The sequence below is a fragment of the Tursiops truncatus genome, chromosome 1 (genome assembly GCF_011762595.2).
Source record: "Tursiops truncatus isolate mTurTru1 chromosome 1, mTurTru1.mat.Y, whole genome shotgun sequence".
In the NCBI taxonomy this organism is placed as follows: Eukaryota; Metazoa; Chordata; class Mammalia; order Artiodactyla; family Delphinidae; genus Tursiops; species Tursiops truncatus.
In genome coordinates this window covers 25,990,357-26,016,362 of record NC_047034.1, presented here as the reverse complement: position 1 = coordinate 26,016,362, position 26,006 = coordinate 25,990,357, and the positions used below count along the sequence as shown (strand labels likewise).

Here is a 26,006-nt window from a genome sequence, read left to right as displayed (position 1 = left end):
CAGAGCTTATAGCGACATATTTGCAGTAAGCTTTTAGGTGTATGTTCTCATATAATTGGCATGGTACTGGTTTTCTCACCCTTGAGAATCACTGCATATGACGTTAAGAGCAAGACAGGAATAGCTCACTAGATCAGACAGATTTTCCTATGTATTGCTAAGGATCTTTGACTTTATCTTGTAGGCGATGGGGAGATTCTGAAGGGTCTTAAGCTGGAAGTGTTGTAATCAGATATGCAAATTATGCACACCACCACTTTAACCATATGAAGGATGAAGTTGAAAGTACGAGATTGCAGGCAATAAGAACCTATATGTTCAGATTTCTGTCTTTACTGGTTTCTTCCTTTTTTGCCCACAAGCATTCTCAAATCTCTAAATATTTTCTTCTCTTAGTCCTGCCAACCTTTCAGTTGTGTGTGTTTCCTCTTTATCCTTGCTAAAATTGTAAAAGAAACAGCTATACTTAATGCCAGCTTTCAATCAGTTTAAGAAATATCACTTCTCATTTTCTCCATTTACTGCCTCACCCTTAACAATCCAGCTTTCACCCCATTACCCTACGTCTTCTCCAAGGTCATCTTTCATTCAGTATTCATTGAATGTTATTTGGAAGTATGATCCTTTCTCAGATTTGATTTGAAAAAAATACCTGGGATCTAAGAAAGGGATCTAAAGGAGTAGAGAGGGAGGAGACCTTCAAGATGACAGAAGAGTAAGACGTGGAGATCACCTTCCTCCCCACAAATACATCAGAAATACATCTACATGTGGAACAACTCCTACAGAACACCTACTGAATGCTGGCAGAAGACCTCAGACCAACCAAAAGGCAAGAAACTCCCCATTTACCTGGGTAGGGCAAAAGAAAAAAGAAAAAACAGAGACAAAAGAATAGGGATGGGACCTGCACCTCTGGGAGGGAGCTATGGAGGAAAAGTTTCCACACACTAGGAAGCCCCTTTGTGGGCAGAGACTGCGGGTGGCAGATGGCAGGAGCTTCGGAGCGATGGAGGAGAGTGCCGCAACAGGGGTGCAGAGGGCAAAGTGGAGAGATTCCTGCACAGAGGATCGGTGCTGACCAGCACTCACCAGTCCAAGAGGCTAGTCTGCTCATCCGCTGGGGCAGGTGGGGGCTGGGTGCTGAGGCTTGAGCTTCGGAGGTCAGATCCCAGGGAGGGGACTGGGGTTGGCTGTGTGAGCACAGCCTGAATGGGGGCTAGTGCACCACAGCTAGCCAGGAGGGAGTCCGGGAAAAAGTCTGGAACTGCCTAAGAGGCAGGAGACAATTATTTCGGGGTGCGCGATGAGAGGGGATTCAGAGCACCGCCTAAACGAGCTCCAGAGACAGGCGTGAGCTGCGGCTATCAGCGCGGACCCCAGAGACCAGCATGAGACGCTAAGGCTGCTGCTGCAGCCACCAAGCAGCCTTTGTGCAAGCACACGTCACTATCCACACCTCCCCTCCTGGGAACCTGTGCAGCCTGCCACTGCCAGGGTCCTGTGATCCAGGGACAACTTCGCCGGGAGAATACACGGTGTGCCTCAGGCTGTTGCAATGTAACGCTGGCCTCTGCCACCGCAGACTTGCCCCACTTTCTGTACCCCTCCCTCCCCCGCGGCCGGAGTGAACCAGAGCCCCCTAATCAGCTGCTCCTTTAACCCCATCCTGTTTGGGCGGGAACAGACACCCTCAGATGACCTACAAGCAGAGGCGGGGACAAATCCAATGCTGAACGCCAGGAGCTGTGCAAACAAAGAAGAGAAAGGGAGATCTCTCCCAACAGCCTCAGGAGCAGCAGATTAAATCTCCACAGTCAACTTGATGTACCCTGCAACTGTGGAATACCTGAATAGACAATGAATCACCCCAGAATTGAGACGGTGGACTTTGGGAGCAACTGTAGACTTGGGGTTTGCTTTCTGCATGTAATTGGTTCCTGGTTTTATGTTTATCTTAGTTTAGTATTTAGAGTTTATTATCATGGTCAGATTTGTTTATTGATTTGGTTGCTCTCTTCCTTTTTTATATATATATATATTTTTTTTTTCCTTTTTCTGTTTTTGTGAGTGTGTATGTGTATGTTCTTTGTGTGATTTTGTCTGTACAGCTTTGCTTTTACCATTTGTCTTAGGGTTCTGACTGTCTGTTTTTTTATGTATAGTTTTTTTTTCTTTTCCTTTTTTGGTACACGGGCCTCTCACTGTTGTGGTCTCTCCCGTTACGGAGCACAGGCTCCAGACGCGCAGGCTCAGTGTCCATGGCTCACGGGCCCAGCCACTCCGCGGCATGTGGGCTCTTCCCAGACTGGGGCATGAACCCGTGTCCCCTGCATCGGCAGGCGGACTCTCAACCACTGCGCCACTAGAGAAGCCCTTAAGTATAGTTTTTAGTGCTTGTTATCATTGGTGGATTTGTTTTTTGGTTTGGTTGCTGTCTTCCTTCTTTCTTTTTTTTTAATTTTTCTATTATTAATACTTTAAAAAAATTTTATTTTAATAACTTTATTTTATTTTATTTTCTCCCTCCCTCCTTCCCTCCCTCCCTCCCTTGCTTCCTTTCTCCCTTTTCTTCTGAGCCGTGTGGCTGACAGGGTCTTGGTGTTCAGGCCAGGTGTCAGGCCTGTGCCTCTGAGGTGAGAGAGCCAAGTTCAGGACATTGGTCCACCAGAGACCTCTTGGCTCCACATAATATCCAATGGCAAAACCTTTCCCAGAGATCTCCATCTCAACGCTAAGACCCAGCTCCACTCAACGACCAGCAAGCTACAGTGCTGGACACCCTATGCCAAACAACTAGCAAGACAGGAACACAACCCCACCCATTAGCAGAGAGGCTGCCTAAAATCATAATAAAGTCACAGACACCCCAAAGCACACCACTGGATGTAGTCCTGCCCACCAGAAAGACAAGATCCAGCCTCATCCATCAGAACACAGGAACTAGTCCCCTCCACCACGAAGCCTATACAACCCACAAAAACCAACCTTAGCTCCTGGGGGCAGACACCAAAAACGAAGGGAACTATGAACCTGCAGCCTGTGTAAAGGAGACCCCAAACACAGTAAGTTAAGCAAAATGAGAAGACAGAGAAACACACAGCAGATGAAGGAGCAAGGTAAAAACCCACTAGACCAAACAATGAAGAGGAAATAGGCAGTCTACCTGAAGCAGAATTCAGAGTAATGACAGTGAAGATGATCCAAAATCTTGGAAATAGAATGGAGAAAATACAAGAAACGTTTAACAAGGACCTAGAAGAACTAAAGAGCAAACAAACAATGATGAACAACACAAAAAAGGAAATGAAAAATTCTCTAAAAGGAATCAATAGCAGAATAACTGAGGTAGAAGAATGGATAAGTGATCTGGAAGATAAAATAGTAGAAATAACCTCAGAGCAGAATAAAGAAAAAAAGAATGAAAAGAACTGAGGACAGGCTTAGAAACTTCTGGGACAACATTAAATGCACCAACATTCGAATTATACTGGTCCCAGAAGAAGAAAAGAAAAAGAAAGGGACTGAGAAAATATTTGAAGAGATTATGGTTGAAAACTTCCCTAATATGGGAAAGGAAATAGTTAATCAAGTCCAGAAAGTGCAGAGTCCCATACGGGATAAATCCAAGGAGAAACAAGCCAAAACACATATTAATCGAACTATCAAAACTTAAACATGAAGAAAAAATATTAAAAGCAGCAAGGGAAAAACAACAAATAACATACAAGGGAATCCCCATAAGGTTAGCAGCTGATCGTTCAGCAGAAACTCTGCAAGCCAGAAGGGAGTGGCAGGACATATTTAAAGTGATGAAAGGGAAAAACCTACAACCAAGATTACTCTACCCAGCTAGGATCTAATTCAGATTCGACAGAGAAATTAAAACTTTTACAGACAAGCAAAAGCTAAGAGAATTCAGCACCACAAAACCAGTTTTACAACAAATGCTAAAGGAACTTCTCTAGGCAGGAAACACAAGAGAAGGAAAAGACCTACAATAACAAACCCCAAACAATTAAGAAAATGGTAATAGGAACATACATATCGATAATTACCTTAAATGTAAATGGATTAAATGCTCCCACCAAAAGACAGCGACTGGCTGAATGGATACAAAGACAAGACCTGTATATATGCTATCTACAGGAGACCCACTTCAGACCTAGGGACACATACAGACTGAAAGTGAGGGGATGGAAAAAGATATTCCATGCAAATGGAAATCAAAAGAAAGCTGGAGTAGCAATTCTCATATCAGACAAAATAGACTTTAAAATAAAGACTGTTACAGGAGGCAAAGAAGGACACTACATAATGATCAAGGGATCAATCGAAGAAGAAGATATAACAATTGTAAATATTTATGCACCCAACATAGGAGCACCTGAATACATAAGGCAAATGCTAACAGCCATAAAAGGGGAAATCGACAGTAACACAATCATAGTAGGTGACTTTAACATCTTGCTTTCACCAATGGACAGATAATCCAAAATGAAAATAAATAAGGAAACACAAGCTTTAAATGATACATTAAACAAGATGGACTTAATTGATATTTATAGGACATTCCATCCAAAAACGACAGAATACACTTTATTCTCAAGTGCCCATGGAACATTCCCCAGGATAGATCATATCTTGGGTCACAAATGAAGCCTTGGTAAGTTTAAAAAAATTGATATCATATCAAGTATCTTTTCTGACCACAATGCTATGAGACTAGATATCAATTACAGGAAAAAATCCGTAAAAAATACAAACACATGGAGGCTATATACCTCCATGGCAATATACTACTTAATATACTACTTAATAACCAAGAGATCACTGAAGAAATCAAAGAGGAAAACAAAAAATACATAGAATCAAATGACAGTGAAAACATGATGACCCAAAACCTATGGGATGCAGCAAAAGCAGTTCTAAGAGGGAAGTCTATAACAATATACTCCTACCTCAAGAAACAAGAAACATCTCAAATAAACAACCTAACCTTACACCTAAAGCAATTAGAGAAAGAAGAACAAAAAAAAAAAACAAAATTAGCAGAAGGAAAGAAATCATAAAGATCAGATCAGAAATAAATGAAATAGAAATGAAGGAAACGATAGCAAAGATCAGTAATACTAAAAGCTGGTTCTTTGAGAGGATAAAAAAATTGATAAACCATTAGGCAAACTCATCAAGAAAAAAAGGGAGAAGACTCGAATCAACAGAATTAGAAATGAAAAAGGAGAAGTAACAACTGACACTGCATAAAAGAAAGGATCATGAGAGATTACTACAAGCAACTATATGCCAATAAAATGGACAACCTGGAAGAAATGAACAAATTCTTAGAAAAGCACAACATTCCAAGACTGAACCAGGAAGAAATAGAAAATATGAACAGACCAATCACAAGCACTGAAATTGAGACTGTGATTAAAAATCTTCCAACAAACAAAAGCCCAGGACCAGATGGCTTCACAGGCGAATTGTCAAACATTTAGAGAAGAACTAACACCTGTCCTTCTCAAACTCTTCCAAAATATAGCAGAGGGAGGAACACTCCCAAACTCATTCTGCAAGGCCACCATCATCATGATATCAAAACCAGACAAAGATGTCATAAAGAAAGAAAACTACAGGCCAATATCACTGATGAACATAAATGCAAAAATCCTCAACAAAATACTAGCACACAGAATCCAACAGCATATTAAAGGGATCATACACTATAATCAAGTGGGGTTTATCCCAGGAATGCAAGGATTCTTCAGTATACTCAAACAAATCAATGTGATAAACCATATTAACAAATTGAAGGAGAAAAACCGTATGATCATCTCAACAGATGCAGAAAAAGCTTTCAACAAAATTCAACAGCCATTTATGATAAAAAATCCTTCAGAAAGCAGGCATAGAAGAAACTTACCTCAACATAATAAAGACCATATATGACAAACCCACAGCCAACTTCATTCTCAATGGTGAAAAACTGAAACCATTTCCTCTAAGATCAGAAACAAGACAAGGTTGCCCACTCTCACCACTGTTATTCAACATAGTTTTGGAAGTTTTAGCCACAGCAATCAGAGAAGAAAAAGTAATAAAATGAATCCAAATCGGAAAAGAAGTAAAGCTGTCACTGTTTGCAGATGACATGATACTATACATAGAGATTCCTAAAGATGCTACCAGAAAACCACCAGAGCTAATCAATGAATTTGATAAAGTAGCAGGAACAAAATTAATGCACAGAAATGTCTTGCATTCCTATACAAAAATGATGAAAAATCTGAAAGAGAAATTAAGGAAACACTTCCACTTACCATTGCAACAAAAAGAATAAAATACCTAGGAATAAACCTACCTAAGGAGACAAAAGACCTGTATGCAGAAAACTATAAGACACTGATGAAAGAAATTAAAGATGATACAAACAGATGGAGAGATATACCATGTTCTTGGATTGGAAGAATTAACATTGTGAAAATGACTATACTACCCAAAGCAATCTACAGATTAAATGCAATCCCTATGAAACTACCAATGGCATTTTTCACAGAACTAGAACAAAAAATTTCACAATTTGTATGGAAACACAAAAGGCCCAGAATAGCCAAAGCAGTCTTGAGATAAAAAATGGAGCTGGAAGAATCAGGCTCCCAGTCTTCAGACTATACTACAGAGCTACAGTAATCAAGGCAGTAAGGTACCTGCATAAAAGCAGAAATATTGATCAGTGGAACAGGATAGAAAGCCCAGAGATCAACCCATGCACATAGGGTCACCTTATTTTTGATAAAGGTGGCAAGAATATACAACGGAGAAAAGACAGCCTCTTCATTAAGTGGTGCTGGGAAAACTGGACAGCTGCATGTAGAAGAATGAAATTACAACACTCCCTAACACCATACACAAAAATAAACTCAAAATGGATTAAAGACCTAAATGTAAGGCCAGACACTATCAAACTCTTAGAGGAAAACATAGGCAGAACACTCTCTGACATAAATCACAGCAAGATCCTTTTTGACCCACCTCCTAGAGAAATGGAAACAAAAACAAACAGTGGGACCTAATGAAACTTACAAGCTTTTGCACAGCAAAGGAAACCATAAACAAGAGGAAAAGACAACCCTCAGAATGGGAGAAAATATTTGCAAATGAAGCAACTGACAAAGGATTAATCTCCAAAATTTACAAGCAGCTCATGCAGCTCAATATCAAAAAAACAACCAACCCAATCCAAAAATGGGCAGAAGACCTAAATAGACATTTTCTAAAGAAGATATACAGATTGCCAACAAACACATGAAAGGATCCTCAACATCACTAATCATTAGAGAAATGCAAATCAAAACTACAATGAGGTGTCACACCAGTCAGAATGGTCATCATCAAAAAATCTAAAACAATAAAGCTAGAGAGGGTGTGGAGAAAAGGAAACCCTCTTGCACTGTTGTTGGTAATGTAAATTGATACAGCCACTATGGAGAACAGTATGGAGGTTCCTAAAAAACTGAAGCTAAAACTACCATACGACCCAGCAATCCCACTACTGGGCATATATCCTGAGAAAACCAAAAGAGTCATGTACCACAATGTTCATTGCAGCCCTACTTACAACAGCCAGGACATGGAAGCAGCCTAAGTTTCCATGGACAGATGAATGGGTAACAAAGATGTGCCACATATATACAATGGAATGTTACTCAGCAATAAAAGGAAACGTAATTGAGTTATTTGTAGTGAGATGGATGGACCGAGAGTTTGTCATACAGAGTGAAGTAAGTCAGAAAGAGAAAAACAAATACCGTATGCTAACACATATATATGGAATCTAAAAAAATAAAAAAGGTTCTGAAGAATGTAGGGGCAGGACAGAAGTAAAGACACAGACATAGAGAATGGACTTGAGGACATGGGGAGGGGGAAGGGTAAGCTGAGAGGAAGTGAGAGAGTGGCATGGACTTATATATACTACCAGATGTAAAATAGATAGCGAGAAGCAGCCACATAGCACAGGGAGATCAGCTTGGTGCTTTGTGACCACCTAGAGGGGTGGAATAGGGAGGGTGGGAAGGAGACGCAAGAGGAAGGGGATATGGGGATATATGTATATGTATAGCTGATTCACTTTGTTATAAAGCAGAAACTAACACACCATTGTAAAGCGATTATACTCTAATAAAGATGTTAAAAAAATAGGCTATAAAACTGGTTACAGTTGGAACAGTTATCTTCAGTAGGAAACAAAAACTTAGGACCCCTACGTCCTATTTCATTGTGCCATATATTAACGTAAAATTATACAATTTGTTGTCTTTTTTTTACACCTCTTACAAGCATTATAAAACTTACACATAAAAAATTTCAAAGATTCAAAGCTTCCTATTATGCAGAATTACAGATATATCAATCTTAAATGCCAACTCTTGTATATGATAATATTTATTTGTAACCTAAGCAAGTTTTTAAAAGCAATGAGAAGAAGAGTAATGTAGCTAAAAGAATAGAATCTTTGAAGCCATACAGACTTAGGCTTGAATCTTTAATTTCTCATTTACTAGATATTTGTCCTCAAGTCACTTATTTAACTTTTTTAAGCCTCAGTAACATCATCGTTTACATAAGGATATTAATGCCTAATTCAGATGATTTTTGTGGGAAATAATTATAGCAGCTCACACCTACGAAGCACTCTCATGTGCCAGAGTTTCTATATACATTGTTCCCTTTAATCCTCACAGCAGTGTTGCAAGGTAGTTGTCGTCATCGTCATCTTGATCATCACCATCGCCCCCACTTTATATATGAGGAAACTGAGCCTTAGGGAAATCTGGTACTTTGCTGTAGCTAGTATGACCTTGTGGATTCAAGCCAGTTCTCTCTGATTCCAAAGCTCTAGCTTTTAGATAAAATCATGTATATAAAACCCTTGGATCTGATATATACTACATGTATAAAATTTGTTCAAACCTATTCTCCATACCCATCCTGCAAATGAAGCTAAAATGTTCCATATTTCACATTTTAGGATACAAAGTAAAGGCAATCCCCAAGTTACAAATTCCCAATGTAACAGAATAAAAATAGCTTATGTTTTCGAGTGCTTATTATGTGCCCAGCACTTTACATAAAGCATTTAATGCCCATGGTGGCTCTATGGAATAAGTAACTCTCATTAGCTCCATTGTACAGATTGAGGACTAGGGCACAGAGAGGTTAAGTAACTTGTGCAAGGTTACATACTACCTTGGCAAAGATGGGATCTGAGTAGTGCGTCCAGAGTGTATGGACTATATTATTTATAAATATGAATACAGTGCCTAGTATATAAGGGATGTCCAACCAATACTTGTTGAGTAAATGAATAAACTAATGAATGAAACAAACATGGGCTCTCCTTTACCCTTTTCACTCTAAGCCTCCAGTTAGTAACTAACTTATTCTGGAAGCACCATCTGAAATTATCTGAACTGCTGTTTCTTTCCCATCATCTTCTTCATTCTTTCAAGAATTATATAATCGCTGTATTTAAGTTCTCAAATGTGGCTAAATATGGTGGTGTATATCTGTAGTCACAGGTGATTAGGAGAGAAAGGCTAGAAGCTTGTCTGAGCTATAGAATGCAATGCTTATTGGGTATTTGCATTAAGTTTAGCATCTATGTGGTTATTCTTTTTTTTTTAATCATTTAATCATTCATATAACAACTTTTATTGAGCACTAAGTATCCACTATGTGTCTGCTTTGTACTATGGCCTGGGGTTATAAACGTGATGAGAACAGTTGAAGCCTCTGACTCTACTGAATTTACAGTCTAATGGGGGTCAGCGTCCGGGGCGGTGGGGTGGGGGGGGGAACAGTCAAACAATTACAAAGTTTTGGGGAAACATAGGGTGCAGTGAGGATACATTCATCATCTATTCTCTGGATCACTGTATGAATCTTCTAACCATTTATTTGCTTCCAGTTGAGTTTTCCTTCTAGCAGCAAGAGTGATCTTCCTTGATTATAAATCTAGTCTGATACTCCGTACTTTATAAATCCTAACTTGATACCTATTGCCCTTAGAATAAAATCCAACTTCCTTTAGTACGTCTTAGTAAAAACGACCCTTAATAATGTCGAGTTTGTCCCCACCTTGCAATCTCTCTTCTAGTTACATCCAATTATAAGGAAGTAAAGGAGCAAAAACTTGAACTTTTCCTTATGCTTTTCAGTTTCTTTTCTGAAACTGTAGTACAATTTTGTTTCTTGTTACTTTGAATTACTTTTTAAGGAAGAGAAAGATAATTGACCAAAGTTAACATAAAGGATATGATTTTTTGTTGTTGTTCTCTGAGGCATTTTATTTGCATGTATGTATTACATCCCTAGAAAAAGAATCCAAGGATTTTCCCTCCTGTGTGTTTTCGTCTTGCTTCTTCGTGGTCCATGATGCCAGCTGAGGTTGTCAGTACACTGAAACCAAACTGACGGGATGGGAGCAGGTTATTCTGCCATTTTTCTAGATCTTTGAGTTGCACATCAAACCTGGGGCTGATCACACTTAGCCTGCCTGTGAGGTTCACAACAATTTTCCCAGCCCTGTGATCATCGATGATTTCAAATTCGCCAATGTAACCATGCTTCATCATCACAGTTAGGAACCTGACAATGACTTTGGAGCATGACCTAATAAGAACCTGTTGTTTGCCTCTCTTTTCGGCATTGTCGATACTCTTGAGAGCATCAGTCAGGACATTCATACGCACCATTATGGCGGCATGGAAAGATGGTGGGAAGAGCAAGGATATGATTTTTAAAAGCACCGTTAATTAGTATTAAGAATTCATGGGAAATGGAGGGTACACAACAATTGAAAAAAGTATTCCTGTTTGTTGACACTCTTAAAAATACTGCTAAGCTTCTTATTTTATCAAAATAGATAAACCTTCCATCAGTATACAATATATTTAAAAATACATAAGATACTCTGACATATATTACAGTTGTTCTGTTATAAAAATGTTCTTGTTAACTAGTATTTCTGATATTATTTCATCATCTGACCGTCTTGTAAAACTGCTTATTTCCACATATGGTCATTCCATATTTTGCTAAATGGGCACTCTATAAAAAAGTAACATTTTTTAGAACACCTGCTGAACATGACATTTCTGTGAAATTAAATATATTCTTGCTAATATTTTCCCCAAGCTTCACAAAATTGCATATACCTCACTGAAAAGTTACATATTATATTTTAGCTTTATTTAATTTTTGAGATAACATTTATGATATTGAATTAGATGTAACCATGAATTAAATAGACAGAATTACTTGGATTATCAACCAAGCTTTTTTTTTTTTTTTTTTTTCATGGCTGTGCCACACAGGGGATCTTAGTTCTCAACCAGGGATCAAACCTGGGCCACGACAGTGAAAGTGCCAAGTGCTAACCACTGGACTGCCAGGGAATTCCCAAGCATTTTTTGACATATGTTAAAGTTATAGTTTAAACATATTCCATAGCAAGAGATTTGTTATTTCCAGAGCACATTTATGAATTATGACTTTACTTTTCTATTGATATGACTAATAAAGAGTTAAGTTTAAATGAGACTTTATGCCTTATGAAGGAGGACTGTGTATGGATCTTTTTTTTGTTTCTTTTTTAAGACCTACATAAACACATTTTTCATTAATGGTAGCCTTGGTCAATGCAATGCTTCTTAAAAACAAAACCAAAAATAAGTGATTAGTCGACAGTAGAGAGCAATAAACCCTGATCCATGGCAACATAAACACATTTCAGAGGAAATTTTCCCATTAGTTGAAAGGGCTGCATGACTTCTAAATTTTCTTTCCATTCTACGTTCTGAGGTTTTTAATTGATTTTTTTTTCTCTAATGACCTAAATATGTCATCAGCCAAACACTTCATGGAAGTTTCTCAAAAATTTGCCTAAAATCTTAATCTGGTGTGTTAATAACTAATGAACACATGATGGGCCAACTTAAGTTAAATTAGTACCAACTTACAATAATGTTACATATACACAAATTTTAGAGAGAAGTACTTTGATTACCAAGATACTTTTAAAAATTCGTGATAACACACTTGATCACATTACATTTAATTTTAATAAACTTATAGGTAAAAAAATCTATTCCTTAAAACAATCATTTCCTTAAGTACCTCATTTGTTATATTCTAATAATCCTAAAGATTTTTTCCTGATAAAAGTTATTTTTCCATAAAATATTTTAAAATCAGAGACATTATTTCCATTGTTGTTTTGAAATACTGATTTGAACAATGTAAGTTGCCAAATATTTTTGGCAAACATTCACATCCATTGTTGCAAAGACACATTGTTGTACTTTCATTTAATTTGAATAGTTTAAATATATTTTTTCTGACAACAGTAAAACTTTTTAAAGCTTCCATTAGGCTGTTAACATGAAAATAGTTTAATAGCTTTCTGACTTGTTACCATGGTATTTTAGCCCGTAATGATGAGGCCAGATCTTATATTTTGGCAGTAATATACATAGTCTGGCTTTTTTATTTTCAAGATGAAGAATCTAAATAAATAAAAGAAGTCAGGGATACTTAAAAAAAAAAGATCACTAGTCAGAAAAGGGCAAGAAAGGGAAAGTGATGCTTTCATTTCAGCTTGTTGGTTGGCTTAACTACCTGGAACCTTGGATAATAGTATTCAGAAGGAGTATTAGAATTGTTAAACCCATTTTAGTCTCTAAAATATGTATGCCCTTTAATTTTATAACCAAAAAGACATTTAAATTAGAATGAAGTGTATTATTTACTGTGGTGTCTACTCTATTTAAGATCTGTTTTTCTTACTTGTTTTGAAATACCATAGGTGCTATTTTCTTCTTGGGCTCTGGGCTTACTCTTTCAGGTAGCATTGTCAGCTACCAATATGACTGTTGGAGTCTGTCAGAGTAATTGTATTAAAAAAAGCCAGCCTTGCCTTATTTTAATCTATTTAAATAATAGACTATTTGAAGGTTTTAAATAAATTGTTTTCCTCCGTAAGACTTCATTCATGTTAGCCTCATCAGTTTGAAGAGTCTTGATCCTGTGATACAATATTTTGAAGCGGAAACTTCTTTAAGCCCAGATTCAACCACAACAATTAGTATCTAATACATATATAGCCCTTAATATGGATCAGGCATTAATCTAAATTCTTTACACATTTTAATGAATGGAATCATTAACCAAACTTATGAAGATGATGCTATTATTTTTTTTATCGTGGCAAAAATATATGTAACATGAAATTTTTCACAGCCATTTTTAAGTGTACATACAGTTCAGTGACATTAAGTACATTCACATTGCTGTGCAGCCATCATGACTGGCCATCCCCAGAACTTTTTCGTCATACCGAACAGAAACTTTTATCCATTAGACAATATCTCCCCATCTCCAATGCCCACCCCCCAATCCCTCCCGTAATCCTCCCCGCCCCCGCAACCACCGTTTTACTTTTTGTCTCTTAGACAAGAAGAAGTAGACAATCTGAATGGGCCTATATCTATTAAAGAAATTGAATCAATAATTAATAACCTCCCAAAACAGAAAGCACTAGGCCCAGATGGGTTCACTGGTGAATTCTACCAAACATTTAAGGAAGAAATTATACCACTTCTCTATAATCTCTTTCAGAGAATAGAAACAGAGGGAATACTTCTCAACTCATTCTATGAGGTCAGCATTACCCTAATACCAAAACCAGATAAAGACATCATAAGGGAAGAAAACTACAGACCAATATCTCTCATGGACATAGATGGGAAAATCCTCAACAAAATATTAACAAATCAAATCCAACAATATATAAAAAGAATTATACACCACAACCAAGTGGGATTTATCCCAGGTATGCAAGGCGCTTCAACATTCAAAAAGTCAATTAATGTAATTCATCACATCAACAGACTAAAAAAGAACAATCACATTCATATCAATAGATGCAGAAAAAACATTTGACAAAATCCTACACCCATTCATGTTAAAAACTCTCAGTAAACTAGGAATAGAGGGGAACTTCCTCCACTTGATAAAGAACATCTACAGCTAACATCAGACTTAATGGTGAGAAACTTGAAGCTTTCCCAGTAAGATCAGAAACAAGGCAAGGATGTCCCATCTCACCATACCTTTTCAACAAGATACTGTAACTGCTAGTGCTATGGTCTGAATTTTTGTGTCCCCCACCAGATTCATATGTTGAAATCCTAACTCCCAAAGGTGATAGTATTAGTAGTTGGGGCCTTTGGCAAGTGATTAGGTCACTCATGTATGGGATTAGTGCTCTTATAAAAAAGATCCCACAGAGCTCCCTAGCACCTTCCACCGTGTGAAGCTACAATGATAAGTCTGCACCCTGAAAGAGAGCCCTCACTGAACCATGCTGACACCCTGATTTCAGACTTTCAGCCTCCAGAATTGTGAGAAATAAGCTTCTGTTATTTATAAAATACCAAATCTGTGATACTTTGTTACAGCAGCCCAAATAGACGGACAGCTAGCTAATGGAATGATACAAGAAGAGGAAATAAAAGTTTAGATTGTGAAGGAAGAAATAAAATGGGCTGCCTTCACAAAATTGTTAAAAGTTGCATTAATTGGCATATATATATTTTTTAATATTTTAGTAACTTAAAAAAATACACACATTATTTATTAGAATAAGAGAAGTTTTTACTTACATAATTATCTTCCCTGTGAGTGTAAGAATTATAATATCCCTTCCATCTTTTTTAATAGCAGCTTTATTAAGATATAATTCACATACCATGCAGTTCATGCTTTCGAAGTATACAATTCAGTTGTTTTTAATATATTCACAGATATGTGCACCCGTTACCACTATCAATTTTAGAACAATTTCGTTAGAATGGTTGCTTCTTTTTTCTTTCTAACTTTGATTTTTAGGATTTTTTAAAAACCATCCTAACCATTTAAAAATGCACAATTCAGTGACATTAAGTACATTCAGAGTGCTGTGCAACTATCACCACTCTCCATTTCCAGAACTTTTCATCATTCCAAGCAAAAACTTTGTACCCATTTGACAGTAACTCTCCATTCCTCCCAGCTCCTGGCAACCACCATTCTACTTTCTGTTTTTATGAGTTGACTATTCTGGGTTCCTCATATCATTGGAATCATACAGTATTGGTTCTTTTGGATCTGGCTTATATCACGTAGCATCACATCTTCAAAGTTCATCCATGTTGTAGCATATGTCATAGTTTCATTTCAAGACTGAGTGATATTCCACTTGTATATATATGCCACATTTCACTTATGCATCTATCTGTCAATGGATATTTGGGTTGTTTACACCTTTGGGCTACTGTGGATAATGCTGCTATGAACATTGGTGTACAGATACCTGCTGAGACACTGCTTTCAATTCTTTTGGATGTATACCCAGAAGTGGAATTGCTGGGTTGTATGGTAATTAGATTTTAATTTTTTGAGGAACTACTGTACTGTCTTCCACAACAGCAACTGTACCTTTTTTTTTCTTTTTTGGCTGCACGCGGGCTTTCTCTAGTTGTGGAGAGTGGGGGCTACTCTTCGTTGTGGTGCATAGGCTTCTCACTGTGGTGGCTTCTCTTGTTGCAGAGCACAGGCTCTAGGCATGCGAACTTCAGTAGTTGCGGCATGCGGGCTTCAGTAGTTGTGGCTTGTGGGCTCTAGAGCGTAGGCTCAGTAGTTGTGGTGCACGGGCTTAGTTGCTCCGGCATGTGGGATCTTCCCGGACCAGGGATCGAACCCGTGTCCCCTGCATTGGCAGGCGGATTCTTAACCACTGTGCCACCAGGGAAGTCCCTAGCTGTACCATTTTATACTTCCATCAGCAATACACAACAGTTCCAGTTTTTCCACATCCTCACCAAGACTTGTTATTTTCTGTTTTTATAATAGACATCCTAATGAGCATGAAGTATTATCTCCTTGTTCTGATTTGCATTTGATGACTAGTGATGTTGAGCATTTTTTCAGGTACTAGTAAGCCATTTGTGTAACTTCTTTTGAGAAATGACTATTCAAAGTTTTCATATTTTTTAATTGGGTTGATTTTTCTGTTGTTTAGTTATAGGAGTTCTTATATATTCTGGATATTAATTCCTTATCAGATATATGCTTTGCAAATGTTTTCTCTCATTCTGTGGGTTGTCTTTTCACTCTTGGTAGTGTCCTTTGATTTCACGTAAGTTTTAATTTTGATGACGTCCAACTTATGTATTTTTGGGGTTGATATTTTTGTGATATTACAAATGGAATTTTAAAAACTCCTTTTCAAATTGTTTGTTTTTATTGTATTGAAATTTTTATTGTATTGAAATGTGACTGATTTTTGTGTGTTGATTTTATATCCTGCAACTTTGCTGAATGTGTTTATTAGCTCTATCAGGTTTTGTTTGTTTTTTGGATTTTTTGGCAGACTCACGGTTTTCTACATATAAGATTATATCATCTGTGAACGGAGATGATTTTACTTCTTCCTTTCCAACTTGTATGCCTTTTATTTTTTTTTCTTGCCCAAATCCTCTGGCTAGAACATCCAATACTATGTTGAATAGAAGAGGTAAAAGAGAGCATCTTTGTCTTATTCCTGATCTTCCAGGAAAAGCTTTGTCTTTCAGCATTGAAAATGATATTAGCTGTGGGTTTTTCATATAAGGCCTTTATCATGTTGAGGAAGTTTCCTTCTGTTCCTAGTTTTCTGAATATTATCATGAAAGGGTGTTGAATTTTGTCAAATGCTTTTTCTATATCAATTGTCCTAATCATGTGGCTTTTCTGCCTTCATTCTATTAAAGTGGTATGTAACTTTGATTGATTTTTGTATGTTGAACCAATCTTGTTTCCCTGGAATAAATCCCACTTGGTCATGATGTGTTATCCTTTTAATATATTGCTGAATTTGTCAACCACTGCATTTTACTGTCTGTCATTTTGTTATACTACCTTAATTCTTTCCTTGCCAATTTCTTACCCAACAGATAATTCTCTTGTTACACAAATTGTTCTATAACATAGAAAAAAACTTAAATGTTACCTAGTTTCATTATATGAAGGAAATAAATATAATTCTGTTAATACCCAATAAAACACCAAAAAGGGAAATTGTGAATTGTCATAACAAATGGGATATGGATTATCTCACATGCAATGAGTAACTATTTAGTAAGCATTTATTGAGATTTTAGTATGTTCCAGGCAGTGTCAAAGTTGTTCTCAAGGTGTTTACAAGTATGGAAGGGGAGACAAATAAGTAAACCACTGATTACAACATAGTTTGATATAATATTATAATAGAGATATCCATGGATGCTACATGATTACATAGGAGGGTACCTAGTCGAAAAAGAGGATGAGGGTAGCCTTCAGAAAGGTGTGTGTTAATCTTAAACTGCCTTGAATGATGAATAGAATTAGCCCAGAAAAAGGAGAGGACTGTTCCATACAGACAGACTATCAATCACAATGACAATGAAAAAGCATATTAATTGAAAAACTACAAAGATTTTCAAGGTGGAGAATCTGTATGGGAACGTTCTGAGAAATGGCATTTTTGCGATAAAAAGGGGGCAAGGTTGTAAAGGGATTTGTGTACCTGATTAAGGAGACTGAATGTTTTTTTTTTAAAGACCTTGGGAACCATTGAAAGATTTTAAATCAGGAAGTCATATGAGCAAAGTTTTGTTTTAGAAAGATCATTCTATCAAAATGTGGACTATGGTTTGAAGGATGGAATGGGAATGGAGGGAAAGGAGACTAAAGGCAAAAAGACAGGAAGTGACTGTGTTAAAATCCAGTTCAGAAGTGATGAAGGTCTAAACTTAAGCAGTGGCAGTGAAAATGGAAGGAGGGAGACAGATTTTAAAAGATTTAATAAGTGGAATCAAAAGGTGTTGATGATCAAATGGAACTGTGAGGATGGGTTGTTGGAAACTGAATTAGTTGGGGTGATAAATTTGGAGGAAAGTGATCAGAGAATCAGTAAAAGACAGCAGTGAGAAGGCGTAGCAGGTGATATGTCCTGAAGGAATGAAACTTAATGGAGAAGTAGTTTTTTAACATGAAGGTGAAACAAGAACTGCTATCAGACAAGTCCAGAATGTAGGACATTTTATAAGACATTGCATAGCCTGGTCTCTTCCACAAGCTAATTTCATAGGGGGATAGGAGACTAGGGAAGGATGAAGGACTGTGGTAGTTTAAAAGAGACCAAAAAATATTAAAACCAAATGTAGTACAGAAACTTTAATTAGAGTGTAAGTTGAAAAAATAACTATAAAAAAGACATTATGGTACAATTTAGAAATTTATATATTGAATAGATATTAGATGATTTTAGTGAATTTTTGTTAATTTTTAAAGATGTCATAATTATATTGGGGTTACGTAGGAGGATGTCCTTATTTTTAGGAGATGCGTGTTGAAGTATTTAGGGATGAATAATTGTAATGTCTGCAATTTACTTAGAGACAGAGACATAGGGAAGAAGCAAAAAACAGCAAAATATTAGTCATAGTTTGATACAGGTGATGGGTATAGAGATGTTTACAACACGAAGCTTTCAATTTCAGATTCAAACTTGAATTTGCAGTGTGCCCAGCAACTACTTATATAGCATTTACATTGTATTAGATATTATAAGTAATCTAGAGGTGATTTAGCATATATGGGAGGATGTGTGTAGGTTATATGCAAATACTATGCCATTTTATATAAGGAACTTGAGTGTCCTCGGATTTTGGTATCGTGGGTCCTGGAACCAATCTCCCTGTGGATTCGAGGGATGACTGTTTTCAATTCCTGATCAGATTTTTAAATATAAGCTCCTCAATTTTTTTTTTTTTTCGGTATGCGGGCCTCTCACTGTTGTGGCCTCTCCCGTTGCGGAGCACAGGCTCCGGACACGCAGGCCCAGCGGCAATGGCTCACGGGCCCAGCCACTCCGCGGCATGTGGGATCCTCCCGGACCAGGGCACGAACCCGTGTCCCCTACATCGGCAGGCGGACTCTCAACCACTGCGCCACCAAGGAAGCCCAAGCTCCTCAATTTTTTTTTTTTTAAAGAAGATGTTGGGGGTAGGAGTTTATTAATTAATTAATTTATTTTTGCTGTGTTGGGTGTTTGTTTCTGTGTGAGGGCTTTCTCTAGTTGTGGCAAGCGGGGGCCACTCTTCATCGCGGTGCACGGGCCTCTCACTATCGCGGCCTCTCTTGTTGCGGCGCACAGGCTCCAGATGCACAGGCTCAGTAGTTGTGGCTCACGGGCCTAGTTGCTGTGCGGCATGTGGGATCTTCCCAGACCAGGGCTCGAACCCGTGTCCCCTGCATTAGCAGGCAGATTCTCAACCACTGCGCCACCAGGGAAGCCCGCTCCTCAATTTTTGATAGTTTATTACCAATGGGAAACTTTATGTAAAAATGTAAAAGTATTTTTCTCAACCACTAAAAAATTTAAAACAGTTGAAATTATATTTATAATCTCAAAAATGTATCCTTTTTAAATTGAAGTGTAGTTGATTTAAAATATTACATTAGTTTCAGGTGTACAACATAGTGATTCAGTGTTTATGGATTATACTCCATTTAAAGTTATTATAAAATAATGGCATATTTCCCTGTGCTGTATAATATATCCTTGTTGCTTATTTATTTTATACATAGTAGTTTGTGTCTCTCAATCTCATAGCCCTGTCTCACCCTTCACCTTTTCCCTCTCCCCACTGATAACCACTAGTTACTAGTTTGTTCTCTATGTCTGTGAGTTTGTTTCTGTCAAAAACTCCTCCTTTAATTAATAAATATAACTTAGAAAATTTTGTGATATAATGCAAATGGTTTTTTAATCCGGTTGAACTTTCTCATATCAGTTATTTAAAAATAATGGTGAAGATTTAATTTATATAACATGTATGTGTTGTTAGAGCCATGATGCAGGCTTGGCTGATACTAAAAGGGCCCATCAGCTGCACAGGGATAGAATTAGCCAATATATGTGAAGATAAGGATTGGGGGCTGTTTCTTAGAGCCACAAGCCTCCTCAGTCTCAACACTGGATTGTATATTATGTTCCATGGGCATGTGGAACACGAACTATTCCAGTGGCTCCATGGATTCCTTGTCCGTGATAAGCAGTGGTGCATTTGATTTCTGGCTTCTGAAATAGGAGCCCATGTGGTAGATCGCCTTCATGGCAAGTGTGGAGCAGTGGGTACCTGATAGCATTTGCTGTGCTTGCCACCTGTGTGACCAAGGGGCTTGCCATCAGATCCTGTACTGCTTTGAGCCTCCTGCTAGGAAGCCCTGGAATAGTTGCATTTTGCTGCCCAACCTCGACCTGGCCACACTGAGAAATGAGAGCATCAGTATTTTCGGATGCCCCTGTAATCCATTCACATCATACCTGTGTCCAGTGGGTGAGGATTCCTGAGTTAGGGAAGTTCCAAATGTCAATTAAAGCATTATTTATTCCTGACAGATGACAATTGGAAAAAGGAGATTCCATGATCCAGTAAATTTGGAAAATGCTGCATTAAAGTTAACAAGTTTCTTTAGAATGTCTCAAAGACTTTTAAAATTTTTATTTATTTTAATTTTTGGATATGTTGGGTCGTTGTTGCTGCGCACGGGATTTCTCTAGTTGTGGCGAGCGGGGGCTACTCTTTGCTGTGGTGCACGGGCCTCCCACCATGGTGGCCTCTTCTGCTGCAGAGCACAGGCTCCAGGTGCTCAGGCTTCAGCAGTTGTGGCACGCGGGCTCAGTAGTTGTGGCACGTGGGCTTCAGAGCGCAGGCTCAGTAGTTGTGATGCACAGGCTTAGTTGCTCCATGGCATGTGAGATCTTCCTGGACCAGGGTTCGAACCCGTGTCCCCTGCATTGGCAGGCAGATTCTTAACCACTGCGCCACCAGGGAAGTCCGAAAACTATTTTAAAATGTTAATTCTTTCTCGGCATATAGCTTCATTGCAATACGCAATAAAACTCCCAATGGTGTTTTATTTGGAATTTCTAAATTTTATTTGGATTTCTAAATTTCATTAGGAAGAATACACGGGTGAGAATATTAAAGAACATTCCTAAAAAGAAGACCAATAACAGTGGTAATAAGTAAAATAGGATGGTAATGGTGTAAGACTAGAAATGCAATTCAGAATGGAATTGATAGAATAGACAATCAATAGAACTAGTCTCCATCACATAGAGGATTATAACACATTATAAAGTAGGAGGAAAGAACTCAAGTGCTTAGTAAATTAGAAATTACTAAAATAAGATTAGAAATTAATCTTTCACTTTGAATCATGACAAAATAACTTTCAGATGGATTTAAGAGTAAGTGTATTTTTAAATTGTAGAAGAAAATAGAATTGAGTATTCACCAAACCTATAGAAAAAGGATGATTTTCTCCCTCTTTTGGTGGTCCTTTCAAAGGATATGTTTCTAAACTTTAAAGGATGAGAAGAAATCTTAACAGATGTGACTAAAATAAAAATAAAAGATAATGTACTTAAAAAATAATCTTAAATTTAAAAAGCAAACGTCAGCTTTGTGCAATGGCAGTATTATAACCAGTGAGATTTTCCCACGGTACTATTAAGACTAATAAGAGCCTTCCCAATATCTAACACAAATTCAACTTATTGTATTTCAGCGAGATAATAAGACAAATGCACAAAGACGAATTGGGAAGAATGGTTCACTCAAGAATTATTGTAAAAACAAAAAAGTTGGGAACTACTTAAATGTCTACAATTAGGGAGTTGGTTTAATAAATTATGATAAAGTTCTATAATGGAATATCAGCCACTAAAAATGATAATGTAATAAGTTTTTTTTGAGAATAAAAAGATGCTCACAGTTTATTGTTGAGTGAAAAATTAGATTAGAGGACAACATTAAGAGTAGTTAACTCTGCTTGGTAGGATTTGAAGTGGTTTTTACTTAGTCTAAACTTCTTTCCTTTTTTTTTTTCTTCAGGAATCATGTGTGATTTTGGTGATCATAAAGGAGATGGAACTGTTTTCATTTTAGGAAAACAAATGAAAACAACTGACCTGGAAAATTGTTTTCAGTAATCATGACATAGGGTTAAGTCTTTATTATTTAAAGAGCTCATACAAATTGTTAAGAAAAAACAGAAGATCGCAGTAGGGATGAGCAGAGAACATGAACAGACAATTCATAACAGAAAATAGAGGTGGTAAACAAGCATAAAGGATCATTATTTAGACTTACTTGTAAGCAAAGAGCTGTAAATTTAAATAATGAGATAACATTTACTTGCTTATTAAACTAGTAGAAGTTTGCTGCCATGTTATTTATTATAATAAAGAAAAATTAACATTATCAATAAATTGTTACATTCCTTTGGTACTGTTCAGAATTGAAGGTTATGTTGCAACCTGGAAAAATAAAACATTTCAGTGAAGTAGTTAGGAGAATGAATGGTAGTTATAAAAGGTTGTGTACGAAGAAAGGAAAATACAGCAAAATGTTATGTTAGTGGTTATGTTAGGGTAAAGAGAATATATTTATAATTAAAATAATTATCTAAACTCATACTTAATCTCTCTCTTTCCACTTTTTCTAGAAAAGCTATTTGTTTTTCAAATAGTAAGTACAATATTCTCTCATCTAGAATATAGCAGGGCTTCCCTGGTGGCGCAGTGGTTGAGAGTCCGCCTGCCGATGCAGGGGACACGGGTTCGTGCCCCGGTCCGGGAAGATCCCACATGCCGTGGAGCGGCTGGGCCCGTGAGCCATGGCCACAGAGCCTGCGCGTTCGGAGCCTGTGCTCCGCAACGGGAGAGGCCACAACAGTGAGAGGCCCGCGTACCAAAAAAAATAGAATATAGCAATATCCTCCTAACTGGTCTCTCTTCTTCCACCCTTGTTCCTTTCCAGGGTATTCTTAACATAATAGCCAAAGTGAATAGAAGCCAGACCATGTCACTTCGCTGCTTAGAACCCTCCAGAGGTTTCTCACCTCTTTCAAAGTACAAGACACCGTCCTTAAAGTAGCCTGCAGAGCCCTTATAGAATCTGTCCCCACCCTCAAACTCATACCTTTCTGACCTTATTTCCTACCATTCTGCCTTTCTTGTTCTCTCTGGCTAAAAACTCTTCCTGCTGATATTCACAAGGCTGGCTCTTTCTCCTCCTTCTGGTCTGTGCAGATGTCACCTTATCACTTAGGTAGGCCTTCCCAAACCACCATCCCATCCCATTCGCCCCTACCCACATTGCCAGCACCCATGTCCCTTCCCTGCTTTATATTTTCTAGCACCATTTGACTTACTGTGTATTTTACCAAGTGTGTATAAGCTTATGTATCTCCCCCACCACGCACACAATATCTCCACGGAGGCAGGAATTTTTGTCTATTTTGTTCCTTGCTCTAACTGTAGCACTTAGAATAGTGTGTAGTACATAGTAGGTACTCAATCAATATTTACTGAATAAATGACGTTTTAATTGTTTCATCTAAGTAAGTTTTAGTTTCAAAACTAGTTTGAAAGTTTTTTTTTTTTTTTTTTTTTTGCGGTACGCTGGCCTCTCACCGCTGTGGCCTCTCCTGTTGCGGAGCACAGGCTCCGGACGCGCAGGCCCAGCATCCATGGCCCACGGGCCCAGCCGCTCCGCGGCATGTGGGATCCTCCCGGACCGGGGCACGAACCCACGTCCCCTGCATTGGCAGGCGGACTCTCAACCACTGCGCCACCAGGGAAGCCCAGTTTGAAAGTTTTTTGAGCGAGTGTAACATGTTGCTTTTGTATGCCTCCCACTCCCCAATTTCCATCCTCCTCAAGCATAGAGTAAAGCAAGACAGGTGGACACACTAGAGAAACACAATATCTGTGGCACTGGATTCCTTCTGCTTCTCAGGCTAGGATCTACCCAAACTGAGATGGAAGATAGGCTGGTGCTGGAAATGTTCTATATCTTGATCTGGGTGGTAGTTCAGCTCTGTGACTATATACATATATAAAAACTCAGTAAGCTGTATACTTGAGATAAGTCCACCTTTGGTACTTTCTTGTTTGTGTATTATGCCTCAGTAAAAAAGTTGTTTTAAAAACTCCGTCTTTGAGATCTCTAGAGGAAGTTAACATGCCAAATGATACATTAAGAATATTGGGAGGCTTCCTGGGTGGCGCAGTGGTTGAGAGTCCGCCTGCTGATGCAGGGGACACGGGTTCGTGCCCCGGTCCGGGAAGATCCCACGTGCCGCGGAGCGGCTGGGCCCTTGAGCTATGGCCGCTGAGCCTGCATGTCCGTAGCCTGTGCTCCGCAACGGGGGAGGCCACGGCAGTGAGAGGCCCGCGTACCGCAAAAAAAAAAAAAAAAAAAGAATATTGGGAAGCGGGGAGAAAGGTAAATTGCAAACATCATAACATTTCACTCTTAAAGAGTTCAGCATGCCTCTCCTCTGCGTAAAGACATTCTCCTACAGAGCCTCTCCCCACCCCCCGCAATAAAAAATATTAGGAAGGAGTTCTGCCATGTTCTTCCTTCCTAGAATTTCTAGTTATTGAAATTTTTGTTTTGAAGTTAAAGTTAAAAAAATAATTTTTATTTACTTTTTCTTTTGCAGAGATAGCAGTAGCAGAATTTCACAAAAAAATCAAAGAAGCTTTTGAAGTATTTGACCATGAGTCAAATAATACAGTGGATGTGAGGTTTGGAAATGTTTTCTTCTAATTCTAAATTGCTGATACAACTTGTAAAGTAGAGGAGGGTTCATTCTCTTCTTTTTACTTTCTTTGGACTTATTATGCTATTTAAAGTACTTATTTTTCTGTACCCTGTAAAAGGTCTTTTCTATCTGTTGCTTCGGATCTATACTGTTTATTATTCTTCATAATCTGGTGGAAAGAATATATATCCACATTGCCTATTCTAACCTACAGACTAAATTCTGTGAATGAGGCTAACTCTACTATAGCTTTAGTACTAGACACATAGTTGGCACTCAGTATATATTTGTTGAGTGAATGAATAGAATTTGCTTTTAAAGTACATAGGTATGGGGACTTCCCTGGTGGCTCAGTGGTTAAGGATCCACTTGCCATTGAAAGGGACGCAGGTTTGATCCCTGGTCCGGGAAGATCCCACATGCTGCGGAGCAGCTAAGCCTGTGCTCTTAGACCCTGTGAGCCACATTACTGAAGCCCACGTGCCTAGAGCCCATGCTCTGCAACAAGAGAAGCCACTGCAGTGAGAAGCACACACACTGCAAGGAGGACTAGCCCCTGCTCACTGCAACTAGAGAAAGCCCATGCGCAGCAATGAAGACCCAACACAGCCAAAAATAAATGAATTAAATAAATTTAAAAAAATAAAATACATAGCTATGTATAATGAAGCTATGAACATGATATTACAAAGAAGGATTAATAATACTTAAACATGATACACTCCTTGAGTAAAATAACCAAAAGAACCAAAACAAAAGAACATAAAAAGATGAGAAAAAGACATGAATACTGGTAGATCTAGAATGGAGGACAGGAGACAAAGAATAGTGTGAAAAAAGAAGAGGCAAAAAGGTAGAGGAGATTATACATGCATAAAACAGAAGCTGTAGAATCTATGCCACATATGTACATCAAAGAAAGGCAATGAAACCATTGTTCCAGGAGACCAAGCTGAATGAGGAGTATTTGATGGGATCACAATCTCAAGAGTCAGAAACTAGTAGTACAGAGGCCAAGAAAACAGTTGGAAGTGACTAAGTGCTTTTTTTTGCCCCCCGCGTGGCTTGTGGGATCTTAATTGCCCGACCAGGGATTGAACCCAGCCCCTCGGCAGTGAAAGTGCAGAGTCATAATCACTGGACTGCCAGGGAACTCCCAGGACTAAGTGCTTTAAATTTGAGCTAAACTGAATGAACAATAGGAGGTTTTATGTATGACAAATTGTAGCTACGATCGTCCCTTGGTATCTACAAAG

The 26,006-nt window shown here is 38.1% G+C and overlaps 2 protein-coding genes across 4 annotated transcripts in view; one reads left to right on the top strand and one right to left on the bottom strand.

Moving 5' to 3' along the window:
• DRC8 (dynein regulatory complex subunit 8) overlaps nucleotides 1-26,006 on the top strand; it is a 129,425-nt gene that overhangs the window by 44,515 nt on the left and 58,904 nt on the right. For 2 of the 3 annotated variants that reach the window (XM_073801324.1, XM_019920561.3), the window contains exon 2: nucleotides 24,649-24,728. In XM_073801324.1, the coding sequence (XP_073657425.1) occupies nucleotides 24,649-24,728 (80 nt within the window). Of the gene's footprint in view, nucleotides 1-24,648; nucleotides 24,734-26,006 lie in introns of all 3 variants that reach the window. The other variant, XM_019920560.3, reaches the window with a different exon arrangement.
• On the bottom strand, nucleotides 10,329-10,787 carry LOC101335676 (small ribosomal subunit protein uS8-like). Its single transcript, XM_033851674.2, has one exon. It carries the CDS (start codon nucleotides 10,755-10,757, stop codon nucleotides 10,374-10,376), a length of 384 nt encoding a protein of 127 aa, XP_033707565.1. The 5' UTR covers nucleotides 10,758-10,787; the 3' UTR covers nucleotides 10,329-10,373.